Source organism: Phascolarctos cinereus, unplaced genomic scaffold, assembly GCF_003287225.1.
Source record: "Phascolarctos cinereus isolate Bilbo 61053 unplaced genomic scaffold, phaCin_HiC Scaffold_726;HRSCAF=1367, whole genome shotgun sequence".
Classification (NCBI taxonomy): Eukaryota; Metazoa; Chordata; class Mammalia; order Diprotodontia; family Phascolarctidae; genus Phascolarctos; species Phascolarctos cinereus.
Window position 1 is genome coordinate 361,433,667 of NW_027556098.1, and position 12,969 is coordinate 361,446,635.

Genomic DNA, 12,969 nt, shown 5'->3' on the forward strand with positions numbered 1-12,969 from the left:
AACAACAAATATATACAAACAAGCTATATTCAGGATTAATAGGACATAATTAACAGAGAGAAGCCACCAAAATTAAGAAAGGTTGAAAAAGATTTCTGCGGAAGATAGGATTTTAGTTGGAACTTAAAGAAAGCCAGGGAGGCCAGAGGCAGAGATGAGAAGGGAGATCACTCCAGGCATGGGGTCCAGCCACAGGAAATGCCCAGAACCAAGAGATGAAGTATCTTGTTCACGGAATAGCAAGGATTCCAGCGTCACTTGATTGAAAAGTATGTAGTGAGGAGTAAACGATAAGAAGACTGGAATCGTAGGAGTGGGTTAAATTTTACGGAACAGCTAAGTAGCATAGTAGATAGAGTGCTGGGCCTTGAGTCAGGAAGACTCATCTTCCTGAGTTCGGATATCTGATCTCAAACACTTACTAGCTCTGTGATCCTGGGCAAATCACTTAACCCTGTTTGCCTCATCTGCAACATATGCTGGAGAAGGAAATGGCAAACCATGATTTCCAGTAACTTTGCCAAGAAAGCATCAAGAAAGGACATGACAAAAAACCAAACCAAACCGAACAACAAGTTTTGAAGGGCGTTCAACAATAAGCAGAAGATCTTGTGTTTGATCCTGGGGGTGATAGGGCACCGGTGGATTTCATTGAGTAGGAGGGGTGACGTGATCAGACTTACACTTTAGGAAAATCACTTTAGTAGCTGATTGGAGAATGGATTGAAATGGGGAGAGACCTGAAGCAGGCTGACCCGCCAGCAAGTTATTGCAGTAATCAAGGCATGAGGTGATAAGGTCCTGCACCAGAGTGGTAGCAGTGTCAGAGGAGAGAAGGGTCATATTTGAGAGATGTTGCAAAGGTGAAATCAACAGGCCTTGGAAACAGCTTGGATATGGAAGAATGAGAGAGAGTGAGGGGTCCAGAATGATACCTAAGTTGTGAGCCTGAGACTGGGAGGATAGGGTTGCCTTGTACAATAATAGAGAAGGTGGGGTTTGGGGGCAAGATAATGAGTTCAGTTTTGGACATGTATACTTTAAGGTATCTACTGGACATACAGTTTGAGATGTCTGAAAGGTAATTGGAGATGCGAGATTGGAGGTCAGCAGAGAGATTGGAGCAGGATAGGTAGATTTGATAATCATCATCATAAAGATTGGTAATTAAATCCATGGGAGCTGATAAGATCACCAAGTGAAATAGTATGGAGGGAAAAGAGAAGAGGGCCCATGATAGGACCCAGAGGGACCCCTGTGGTTAAACGGCATGATCTGGAGGACAGTCCAGCAAAGGAGAAAAGAAGGAGCAGTTAGATAGGTGGGAGAAGAATCAGGAGAGAGTTATGTCCTGAAAACCTATAGAGAAGAGAGAGTACCAAGGAGGAAAGAGTGATCAACAGTGTCAAAGGCTGCTGAGAGGTCAAGGAGAATGAGGATTAAGAAAAGGCTATTGGATTTGGCAGCTTTGGGCTAGGTTTGGATAGGAAGGGTTAGCCACTCTGTTGAGGCCAGGGTGTTTATGTATGCATAGGTCAGTATCTGAAGCAGAAGTAACTCACAAGGATTGGATCTTCTGGACGAGGTAGGTGGAGTGAGTTCTGTGGTACTTACATAGATCAGGGTTCTTGTTGGTGTAGGGCCTCTTTCCACTGGTGCTCTTATTTTTCTATACGTGATATTACTGAATAGGCATGATCTGTTAGGCATCTCCTTACTGGGCTAACACAGAGAACCACTGTTGCTCCTTTGCCTTATGCAGTATTGAGAGTCCTGATCCCAACTTATAGGTCGGGATTTAGGAGTATAGAAGAAGACAACAGCTACTGCCTGACGCTAGGAAATAATCTCACATGAGGTACAGAATTCGCCAGGTTTGGGGTTGACTACCAGGCCTGTGATGTAGTTTCATGGGCTTATCTGTCTACTGCTGCTGCTTTTAATATTGCGAAGGAAGCAGTCACTTGAAGAAGTGGCAGGTAATTGAAGACCACCCATTGCTGCTTCCTTAGCCTTGGAAGATGGAAAATATTCATGTCTCTGGATTTTAAGTCAGAGCCTCTGGATTCAAATCCTGGTTTTGATGCATGAGCTAGCTATATGGCCTTACACAAATCATTTCTTTCTTGTGGCTGCCAATTTCCTCATCTATAAAGTGAGGACATTGGATTATATGATTTCTAAGGTTCTTAGCTCTAGTTTTACATCCTACAATCAAATGAAGTAGTCCGTTGCCCATCCTTGTATCTGTGGTCTCTGTGGACCTCCCTATAGATACGTGGACCAGAAAGAAAAGTAGCTCATTCTCTGGATTATATAAGCCCCCAAATATTTGATTGTTATTAATTCCTTTTTGTTTACAGACAATCTGAACTAGAGAGCATCCAAGAAGTGCTAGGGGATTACCGAGCCTGCCATGGAGCACTCATCCAGTGGATCGAGGAGACCACTGCTCAGCAGGAGGTGATGAAGCCAGGTCAGGCAGAGGATAGCCGAGTGCTATCAGAGCAGCTCAGCCAACAGACAGTGAGTACAGCACTTCTTCTCTTTTCTGACTAAACTGATTTGTTGCATTTTTCCAGGACAGAGGAGAAATATGGGGAAAGCTGTTGGGAACAACTTCTTTGTAGTAATTTCTCAGCTAAATTGTGAAATTTTGTTACAGGCTCTGGTTGCAGAAATTGAGAGGAATCAGGCAAAACTAGACCAGTGTCAGAAGTTTTCCCAGCAATACTCTGCCAGTGTGAAGGTAACTATGCATTCCCCATCAGGAACTAAAAAATCTAAGGCCTGACATTGTTACCCATGGGTCCCATTCTTTAGCAAATAAAAAGAACTCATCTTGGGAGAGATCCTGTCTCTTTTTGATTTCATGAGATTTCTGTTTTGGAAAGGACCTCAAATATCATCTAGTCTAATCCCTATCTCAAACAGGTAAATTCCTCTGCCAAGTCCAAAAGAAGTGGTCCTGCAGTTTCTACTTGATATTCTTTGGTAATTATGGACTCACTACTTACTAAGGCAGTCCATTTTTGGACAACTCTTTTTAGGAAAGTTCTGCCTTATATTGACCTTCTAAAATTTGCCTTTCTCTAATTTCTGCCCATTGGTTTTAGCTCTTCTCCTCCAAAGCCAAGAACGGTTTAATAGGTCTTCCATATGTCAACCCATCATACTTGAAAATAGTGATCACGTCCCATCACAGGGTTTCTCTTCACTTACTTCACCTGTTTGTCATAACATGTAGTTTCAGATCTCCTCTCCATACTCATTACCTTCCTCTGTACACACACTATAGCTCTTCAAGGTCTAGAGCTAAGCATGGCACTCTGGACAATATAGATCAGGTTATAAGAGAGTGAGATGATCTCTTCCCACTAGATATGCTATTTCTTCATGCAGCTTCAAAGTGTGTTAGTTTTGTTGGGGTTTTTAATTGGACCCTTGGTGCAGAATGAGCTGGTGTATGTGCTGGCTATGATAGTGGACTTTTTCTTGACAACATTTGATGATGGAAAAATTTTAGAAGACTCCAGGGAAGAAGTGAGTTTTTTGTTATAGAGTTATTAAAGTCTTAGGTGCAAGGAATGAATCTCTGTGCCTTCTTCCTTGCTCCTCCTTCTTCTAGGACTACGAACTGCAATTAATGACATACAGAGCTTTTGTGGAATCTCAGCAGAAATCCCCGGGGAAGCGCCGGCGCATGCTTTCCTCATCTGATGCCATCACACAGGAGGTGAGACACAATGGACTGGAGTTTTCCCCTTTCATCTCTGAAATGTCTCTACCTCTCTGAGGGGTAGTTTCAGGAGGGAAAGAAGTTATCCATCTGATGGGAGAGTTGGGTTCATCTCTCTTTCACTGCTCACTGTAGGACCTGCCTATCCCCAAAACCTTTTCTGTTGAATATAAAAACTGACCCTTCACCAGTTTGGTGTTTACTTATGTAAAATACATGTATGTGGAACTCACTTTGGGTAAGTGGGGGGAAAAACATGACTTGAGTGTGGTGTGGTTATACAATCTGGGATCTAGCCCACCTTTAAGGAGGACAGGAAAAGGATTGTTCTGTTACCACCCATAGCCTTGCTGGGAGAGGGGCAGGCAGCGTCCAGAACCACAAAATTTGGGAGGGCTCTCTTCTAGTCTTCATGAGAGATATTGGACTAGAATGCTACCTGTCTGCCTCCCCTCAGGCATTTCTGATGTAGGGGCATGAGGGTGGCTGCCAAATGAAAAACTGTTTGCCTGCTCCCTCTCAAGGGCTTATACTCAGCAGTTTAATCTTTTCTCATAAAAGACCTTCATGATTAGGCAGTAAACTCATTTATCCAAGCAAAACAGTAAACAGGATTTAGAGAAGTTATGCAGAATAGACCAAAGAATGTATAATGGTAAAGGAACTCTTTGACTGGAAGAGAGATGAAAGGGAATGACCTCACCAAAGGGAGCCCTTAGCATTCTCAGCTGGTTAGAAGTCATGTCATTTTACATGTAGATAGTACAGGTCACAGAGCTATTCCTACTGAAAACTGCCCCTCTTGGGAGGAAACACTTACTTACTATCGGTATATTTTAAATTTCTGGCCCAAAATTTACATAAACTATTGTTTAAATGTAGTTCATGGACTTGAGGACTCGGTACACAGCCCTGGTAACCTTAACAACCCAGCATGTGAAATATATCAGTGATGCACTTCGGCGACTAGAAGAGGAGGAGGTGAGTACAGGCTGACCTGCTTTCCTTTGAAAGAACAATTAAAAATCATATTTTTAGAGGGAGGGTATATAGTCTCCTTGTAAAAGCAGTGGCTTGAGAGTAACAGTATCTTGTTTTGGGACTGCCATTGACTGTAGATGCTTCTTTTTAACTTTTCCTTATTTCAGTTTCTCCACTTGTACATTTGAAATCATTGTGAAAATGGATCCAGTGTTGTTTCTGTGGGACTTTTATCAAATTAACAAATAATTTATGGAGTGCTATTATGTGGCAGGCACTGTGCTTTGGAAAATGTACTATCCCAAATAAACGGTTTGTTGCCAACTCCTGTCCTCTAAATCTTCTCCTGTTCCCAAATCCTGTTGCACAGCTGAGAATACACTGTAAACTTTCACCAGGTAGTTTCTGAGTGTTGATTGATTTGATTGGGGTATGGGGCTTCTCAGCTGCCCAGTGATTCATTAGTTGAATTAGCTTTGCTATAATAAGTCTGGTATTAGTACAATATGATAAGGGCATTGATGTCAGCTCTGTTGCTCTGTTTCCTGTTTTAGAAAGTTGTGGAAGAGGAAAAGCAGGAACATGTGGAGAAGGTGAAAGATCTTCTAGTCTGGGTGTCTGCCTTAGCAAGGAGCCCACAAGGAAAAGCCACCTCATCCCAGGGCACAGAATTGATGGACATTGAAAAATCTATTTTAGAACAACAGGTTGGTGATTCTGCCATCTCCGTGCTGTAAAGTAAAGACTATGTTTATTATGATAAGTAACAATTCACACATTACAGTCTCAAAATCACAGGTTGTTAGAGTGGAAATGATCTGATAGAGCTTTTCATCCCTTCATCAGATGCCCTTCTTTTACAGAGGAAGAAACTGAAGGCCAGTGAGGAGGAGATTGGATTTGCCCAGGATCTAACAAGTGGCAGAGCCAGTATTTCAAACCTAAATTTTTAAACTCCAAGTTTAGCATTCTTTCTGTTGTATCACTTTATTCCCGCTGCCCCAAACCCAAAAGGAGTTAATTATAACTTGGAGGTGGTACAATCACTAATCTACACCACTAGGCTAAGAACAGCTCTTTATGTATAATGTCTTTACATTTTAGGGTCATTCCAGTTCTTTCTAGATTCTTCAAACGCTTTAGGTCACAAGACTTAATTTTCCATTAATGTAGGTTCTGACTGAGGAGCTGGCAACCAAAAAGGAGCAAGTCTCTGAGGCCATCAAAACTTCACAGATCTTCTTAGCCAAACATGGCCACAAGTGAGTATGAATGAATGAAGCATGTGTAAGTGCTTATTTTATATTAAGCATGTGCCAGGCACTATCCTAAGCACTAGGGATACATATATCAAAGTGAAACAGTCCCTGCCTTCAAGGGCCTGATATTCAAATGGGGAAGACAATATATATAGGAAAATGATGGTCAAGAAAGGTTCTGGGAAGTCATTGGGATGATGGCAGGTCGGCGATTCATATATTCTTTGTAGAGGCGATGATAGTGTTGGTTTCATTGGTCTCATAGCAAGAGATGGAAAGAGGTGGTGGCAAGATGGGAAATGTAGAAGGTAAGGTCCCAATAAGTTCAGAGCTGGGTCGCTGAGCTCTGGCCAGGGCTGGTATATGGTGGTTGTCCAGTAACGTGTCACTTGCTGCCATAGGTGCCTAAGTGTTGACAGGTAGGGAACAGAGACATACCTAAAACCCAGAAAAGATACCTCCATCTGGAAGTTAATCCATTAACTAATGATAGCCTCTCATTTCTCTAGCATTTGATGAGGTTTAAACATTATAAGGGAAGCTTGCCAATAGCTCTTGAAGTAGGAGATATAAGATTATTCCAATTTTGCAGATGAGCAAACCAAAAGTCAGTGGTTAAGTGACTTGCACTTGGCCACACAGTAAGTTTCTGAGCACAGATTTAAGCCTACATCTTCTAATTCCAAGTTTGATGCTCTTTCTACTGTCCCATACAGTGCTAGGCACATAATAAGTACTCTGCAAAAAATATGTGTGTATATATTTGTGTTTGCTAAGTTAAAATCTAGATCAGGTTTTCTTAAAGGGGGCTGAGGGTAGATTTCAAGACACATGCATGAATTTGGATGGAAAAAAAGTTACTTCTTTATTTTTGCTAACCTTTAATTGAAATTTAGAATTTCCTTCATGTATTTGAAAGCATGGTTCTGAGAAGGGGACTTATAGGCTTCACCAGATGGCCCAAGGGGTCCAGGACACAAAGAAAGAGTAAAAACTCCTGCTTTAGATGGAGAGCGGTCTGGCTAACCAAAATGTTATATTGGCAATTTGATTCTACCTTAATCTGGTTACTGGCTTGAAGCATTTTCTCTGAAGGTGGTCTAATATCTGTGGTCTAAGGGAAAGGGAACAAGCATTTGTGAAGCATCTACTTGCTATGTGTCAGGCACTGCATTCAACACTACAAATATCTCATTTGATTCCCACAATGACTCTGTGAGGTAGGTACTATTATTATCCTCATTTTACAGATGAGGAAACTGAGGCAGAGAGAGGTTAAATGACTTGCCCAGGTCCACACAGCTAGTAAATATTTGAGGTTAGATTTGAACTCAGGTCTTCCTGATTCCAAGCCCAGCACTTGCTTTCTCTACTGTACTTGTTCTAGATCATTAGAATTTTGAATTTCAAAAAGCTGAGAGAGAAATGAATTGTGTATTGATAATCTAGAAGCAAAATTGTGCCTTCAGGGGGCTGATTTGTGGCCGAAAGATTCAGTCTGTTTTCATCAGATTATAGTCTTTCAGCAGTCTGAAGTTAAGAGCAGACCTGGGTTGTACTTTATCTTTTTCCAGGCTGTCCGACCAGGAAAAAGAACGAATTTCTGAGCAGCTGGAGGCCCTGAAGACAACTTACCAGGGTCTGTGTGATGGCTCGGCCCGTCAGCTTCAGCAGCTTCAGGGCCAGCTGGCCCAAAAGACAGAGGAAAAGGTACTTGTGCTTTGTTACCCAGATACCAGGAGGTTACATCTACATGCTGCAGGCGAAAGAGTTTTGTGGTTTGAGCTCATATTCATCAGCCTTTCATGACTAGTTTGCTGTTAATTTTTAACTTCACATCAGCAGTGTAATGTCTCTCTCACATATTTTTTGGAGGAGGGTGTGGGGTTCAGTAATGTATTGGTCAGTCAAGAGAACCAGACTAGGTTCAGGGAATTTTCCAGGGCCCATTTAGGTTCCTTTCTGTCGGTCATTTTGTAGTTGATTGTGATTATTGGCATCATTAATTTCCAGGGCCTGTTCTGTCTTAAGCATCATGGTGAATTAGAGAACCCCCAGTTTCTTCTTTTGGAGTAGTTTCATTTGTAGAGATAGACCTGAGAACTCAACCCACCTTTTGGAAGGACTATCCCTTCTGTGGTTCTCTCAGTTCTTACATGGGTTAGATGGGCAACCTGGAGCTTGAAACATCACTGACTGAGACACTGAACCTCCCCCCTCCCTTATCCATGCTCATCCCATCACATGGTATCTTCATCTGTCTCTGTCACTTGTTAATTTCCCATGCCATGTCAAAGGGGTTGGAGTTCTTGTTGGTTGTCATAAGTCCTTCATGGGTATCCGTTACGTGTATGTAAGCTCACCATATTGTATACATGTGTCTCTGGGATATTTATGTGCATTTGCCTGCTTGTTTCTTATGTTGTGAAGCAATGAACATGGATGTGGGATTTGACCAAGATATCTGCTTACTCTGTGATGAAATTTGGCCTGGGTAATCTTCCAAATGAATAGAGGGAAGGAATCATTGGTCTTCCTGATTACTTTGATGTTCAGAGAGAGCCCACCTCAACTCGGGTCTCTAGATGCCAGATTTTTATAGCAAGAATTAAAGTGACCATGTCACTAGTACTTTATCCAAAATAGGAAAAGCATGGGCAAGTTTTTCTTCTCTCTCTGTGAGGGACCTTCCTGACAATGACTTCGTTGCTTCACCATATAAGGGAGAATGTGAACAATTTTAACAGTTGCTTGCTGAGAACATCTGATTCTCATTTTGTAAGGTTATGAAAATGGAAAAAAACCAAAAACTTCTTTCCTCCCCCCAAAATACAAACTGCTGAGCACCATTTATATTGAGCATGATGTGTCTCCCTGTACTGTTTGTGTGTTTCATGTGAAGTATTGTTATGATTAACTGACATCCTTGCTTACAAGTTTCACTAACCCCCTGGAGTTTAAACACAAATGCATAAAGAGAAAAGAGGACGACCTGTTTGGGGTTCTATTTTTTGCAAAAGCAAAATGGTCGCATGCTGGACGCTAACACCAAGCTTACACTGTGTGTGATACGGCTGAGCTGCTCCGTAAGGCTCTGTCTCTTAGCTGCTCAAGGCGTACGTACCCTACAGCTCTGGTAAGTAAAAGCCTTTTATGTTTTCTCTCTTCTCTTGCTGTGCTTGGTTAGGTCTGAAAGGGCAAGTTTGGGAGGGCCTTTTCAGAAGTTCGCTTCTAGCTCACTGCTGCTCCTGCTTGCAGCACAAGTGTGCTGGAAAGAATAGTTACGTTTTCTTTCCTGCGCCCTCTCACAACAGTTTTCTTCCCAAGGGTTGGGTATTGCTGAGACTTCATGAATTTTATTGGAGAAATAGAGAGTCCAGAATAGAATCATTTTTTTCTCAGTTATCACAAGGTCTGGCTCCAAATAATATTTTCACAAGCTTTGCCAAAAGAAACTTCATTTCATGAGGTGTAGTGACCCTTTTGGCCAAGGTCAGAAGCTAGTGCTCTTGTTCTGCCTCCTTGAATGGTTAACTTTCTACACATGCTTTATTCTTTGTTTCTGATTTTGCCCGTTGAATGGCCAAGAGGAGAAGCCTGCTGGTGGCTTCCTCGGCTTGTTCATGTGACTTCCACTTCCTGGAGCTAATTTAAATCAGAGCAATTCAGGGAAAAGCTATTATGGGCAAATAAGAACATAGATGTTCATTGGGACCAGCCTGCTTCATTACTGCAGGGCTGCCTAAACTTGTTTGTTATTTTCCTACGCACCAATTCTAGCGTACTTGGCATTATGGAGCTGCTGGCTGCTGTGAGATCCTTATTCATGGAAGGCAGAAACTAGATAGAAAGAAAGTAGTGGGAAGCTGTTACATGATACCATATTCTATAGTATCCTATATTTACAAGGTACTTTACATACTTATTTAATCCTCCCCACAGTTCTTTGAGAGAGGCAGTATAAGTATTAACAACCCCATTCTACAGATACTGAAACTGAGGCCCAGAAGTTTAAAAGACTTTTCTGTGGCCACACAGCTAGTAGGTAGCAGAGCTAAGACATAAGCCTAGAAGATCTTCTGACTCCCAGTCTAATGATTTTTCCAAAAACGTTACACTTCCTGTCAGGGTTTGAATTATTCTCTTCTAGAAACTGTTAATGAGGGAGCAAGAAAGCTGTGTGTCTTTATAGAAGGTCTCTGGTGAACTGACCATAGACATATTTACTCTTGGCACCCTTGTTGCTTTCCACTGTGTAGTACTGTAAAGTGACTTCTTTGATCTGTCATCAGATCTATCTTTATTCAGCCCCACCTCAGTCTCCTGGCTGAGTTTACAGCCTGGCTGAACACCATGCAGGTTAGGAAATATTTGTGTTTTGCCATAAGCTCTCAAGCTCCTACATGTGGGATTTTCTCTAACCTGGGCTGAGATACCTCTGACTTTTATGCATTAAAGTACTTTAAATGCCTCTCTCCTTTAGTCATGCTGCTTCTTTAGTATTATTCTTATTTTCCTTTTTGTTATTTTTTAGGGAAGCAGAACAGTAGCCGGGGTGATTGACCTGGGCACAGTGGAAATATTTCCCATCTTCAAGGCCATGCAGAAGGGCCTCATTGATCAAGACACAGGCTTGGTGCTCCTAGAAGCCCAGGTTATCATGTCTGGACTGGATGTCCCTGAGACCAATGAAAAACTCACTTTGAAGGAAGGCTTGTCCAGAAACCTCATTGATCAACAAACTTGCCAGCTGCTTCAGGAATTAGAGGATGCCCAATCCTCAATAAACCTTCTTTCTGAAGGCAAAGGTTATCTTCCTGTTGTTGAAGCAATGGGAAAGGGAAAAATCAGTGAGAGAGTTGGAATGAAGATCTTAGAAGTTCACCTGGCCACTGGAAGCTTTCCTTTTTCTCCCACTGAAAAGGAAGTCAGCCTGAAAGAAGCTTCTTACCAAGGACTCACCACAACACAGCTCCATTCAAAGATAGAGACTCACCTGAGATCTTGTAAGAATTTGATTGACCCCAATACAGCTGAGAAAATCAGTCTACTGGATCTCATGCAAAGATGTATTGTTCACCAGGATTCAGGGCTAAGACTGCTGCCTGTCAAACAACTGGCAGGGGGGATGGTGAGCTTGAAATCAGGCAGGAAGGTTAGCATTTTTCGTGCTGTTCAGGAGGGACTGATTGATCGAGAAGTTACTGTCCGGTTGTTGGAAGCTCAGCTTTTTGCAGGTGGCATCGTAGACCCCAGAACAGGACATCGCCTAACGGTTGATGAAGCTGTAAGACATAATTTGATTGACCAGGACATGGCCTGTGCCATCCTCATCAGACAGCTTCAGACAGGAGGCATCATAGATACTGTCACAGGGTATAGGTTGACAGTAGATGAAGCAGTGAAGAAAAATTTAATAGCTTCTAAGATGGCCCTTGTGATTCTCCAGTCCCTTTGGTCTTTTATGGGGTTGCTATGGCCTGAATCTGGAGAGATCCTCTCAATTGCTGATGCTCTGGAACAAGGTATCCTATCTACTGAGCTAGCTTATGAAATCCTTAGCAACAGGCAGTACATCAAGGCTCTTTTTCAACCAGCAACTACAGAAGTTTGGTCCTGGAAGGAAGCAGTTGATAAAGGCATCTTGGACAAAGACATCGCCAAGAACTTAAAATCTACTTGCATACCTGATGTGATGCCCAGTATGCAGTTGGCAGGCTCTTTAGAAAGAAGTGCACTTGGTATTAATACTGCGGCAGCAGCCCCATTGTACAGTGAAGACCAAAGTGCGCATGTACCAAGAAGTGACCATGAAAAGGTCTTGTTTCATCTGATGACTCACAGCTATATTGATGTACACAGTGGACACAGACTGCTTCTGTTAGATGAAGGACTAGTGGAAATCCTAACACCAGTGCAGAGGGAAACATCCCATGCTAATTCACTAGAAACTTGTGAAGTTAGCCAGCCAGGTCCAGAGGCTCCCAGAAAAATAAGAGACTTGGCCAGTGTAAAACATCCTGAAATTGACATAGGGGATGGTTTAACTATAAGACATAAAGAATTACAGTTTGTCCTGAAAGAGGGATCTCCAAAAGAACAGCCAACATTTGGTCAAACAAAAAAGAAAAAGATGATTTTAGAAGTAAGCCCCTTTACTTCAGAAGTATCTGGAAAAAATTCATTCCCAGAGGATCAAGAAATGGGAATTCCAGATCCTGGTGGTTTTACGAACATACTTACCACTGAATCAGAACAACAAAGGCAAAATTCTATAATCAAGAAAGAAGAGCCAAAAGAACTGTATTCTAGTGAAGAATTTGTGGGCATTCAAATTTTAATTGACAAAGACCCCTTATCTGCTGAACCAATAAGGAAAAATAAGAGAACTCTAACTGAGACAGTTTCTACTTTACAGCAAGAGCAAGGGATTATACCCAGGACTGAAAAAGAAGCACATGTTCTTGGTGGAATTGGAAGAGAGCTTGTAAAACATCAAAGTGAACCATCAGAATCACAGGAAGAGAAAACCTTGCACCCAGAGTCAGACATGAAGCCCTTAAATATTAAGGCTCTTCATTTACTGGGAAAAGAAAGAACAGTGGATGAATTAGTAAAAGGAGAAGAAAGTAATGACCAAAAACAGAATCTGGGAAGAGGAAAGATGGCAAGTGAAAGTCAGATGAAGATGATGAAAAGAGATATGGAAAGTATGTCAGTTGATGGTGCTATGGAAATGTCACCATTACTGGACCATCCTTTAGAGCTGAGTGAAGATGCTACCTTAAAAATGTTGGCAGCACAGTTAGAAGATGGGGGCATCCTTCGTGATGAGACTGGCCAGAAGCTCTTACTAAATGAGGCAGTAGCCTGTGGCGTAGTACCTAGCCACACTGCGGTGAAACTTATGGAGAGGCTGAAAATGTTCCGGGGCTTCTTTGACTCTCAAACATGTGAATCTTTGACAACGGAAGAAGTCATCGATGAAGG

At 42.0% G+C, this 12,969-nt stretch overlaps 1 protein-coding gene across 1 annotated transcript in view; it reads left to right on the forward strand.

The window, feature by feature from the left end:
- Positions 1–12,969, forward strand: part of MACF1 (microtubule actin crosslinking factor 1) — a 370,629-nt gene that overhangs the window by 204,153 nt on the left and 153,507 nt on the right. Inside the window, 8 exon segments of the mRNA XM_078145466.1 lie at positions 2,364–2,526; positions 2,666–2,749; positions 3,629–3,736; positions 4,622–4,720; positions 5,275–5,427; positions 5,894–5,982; positions 7,554–7,689; positions 10,514–12,968. Of these exon segments, the coding sequence (XP_078001592.1) occupies positions 2,364–2,526; positions 2,666–2,749; positions 3,629–3,736; positions 4,622–4,720; positions 5,275–5,427; positions 5,894–5,982; positions 7,554–7,689; positions 10,514–12,968 (3,287 nt within the window).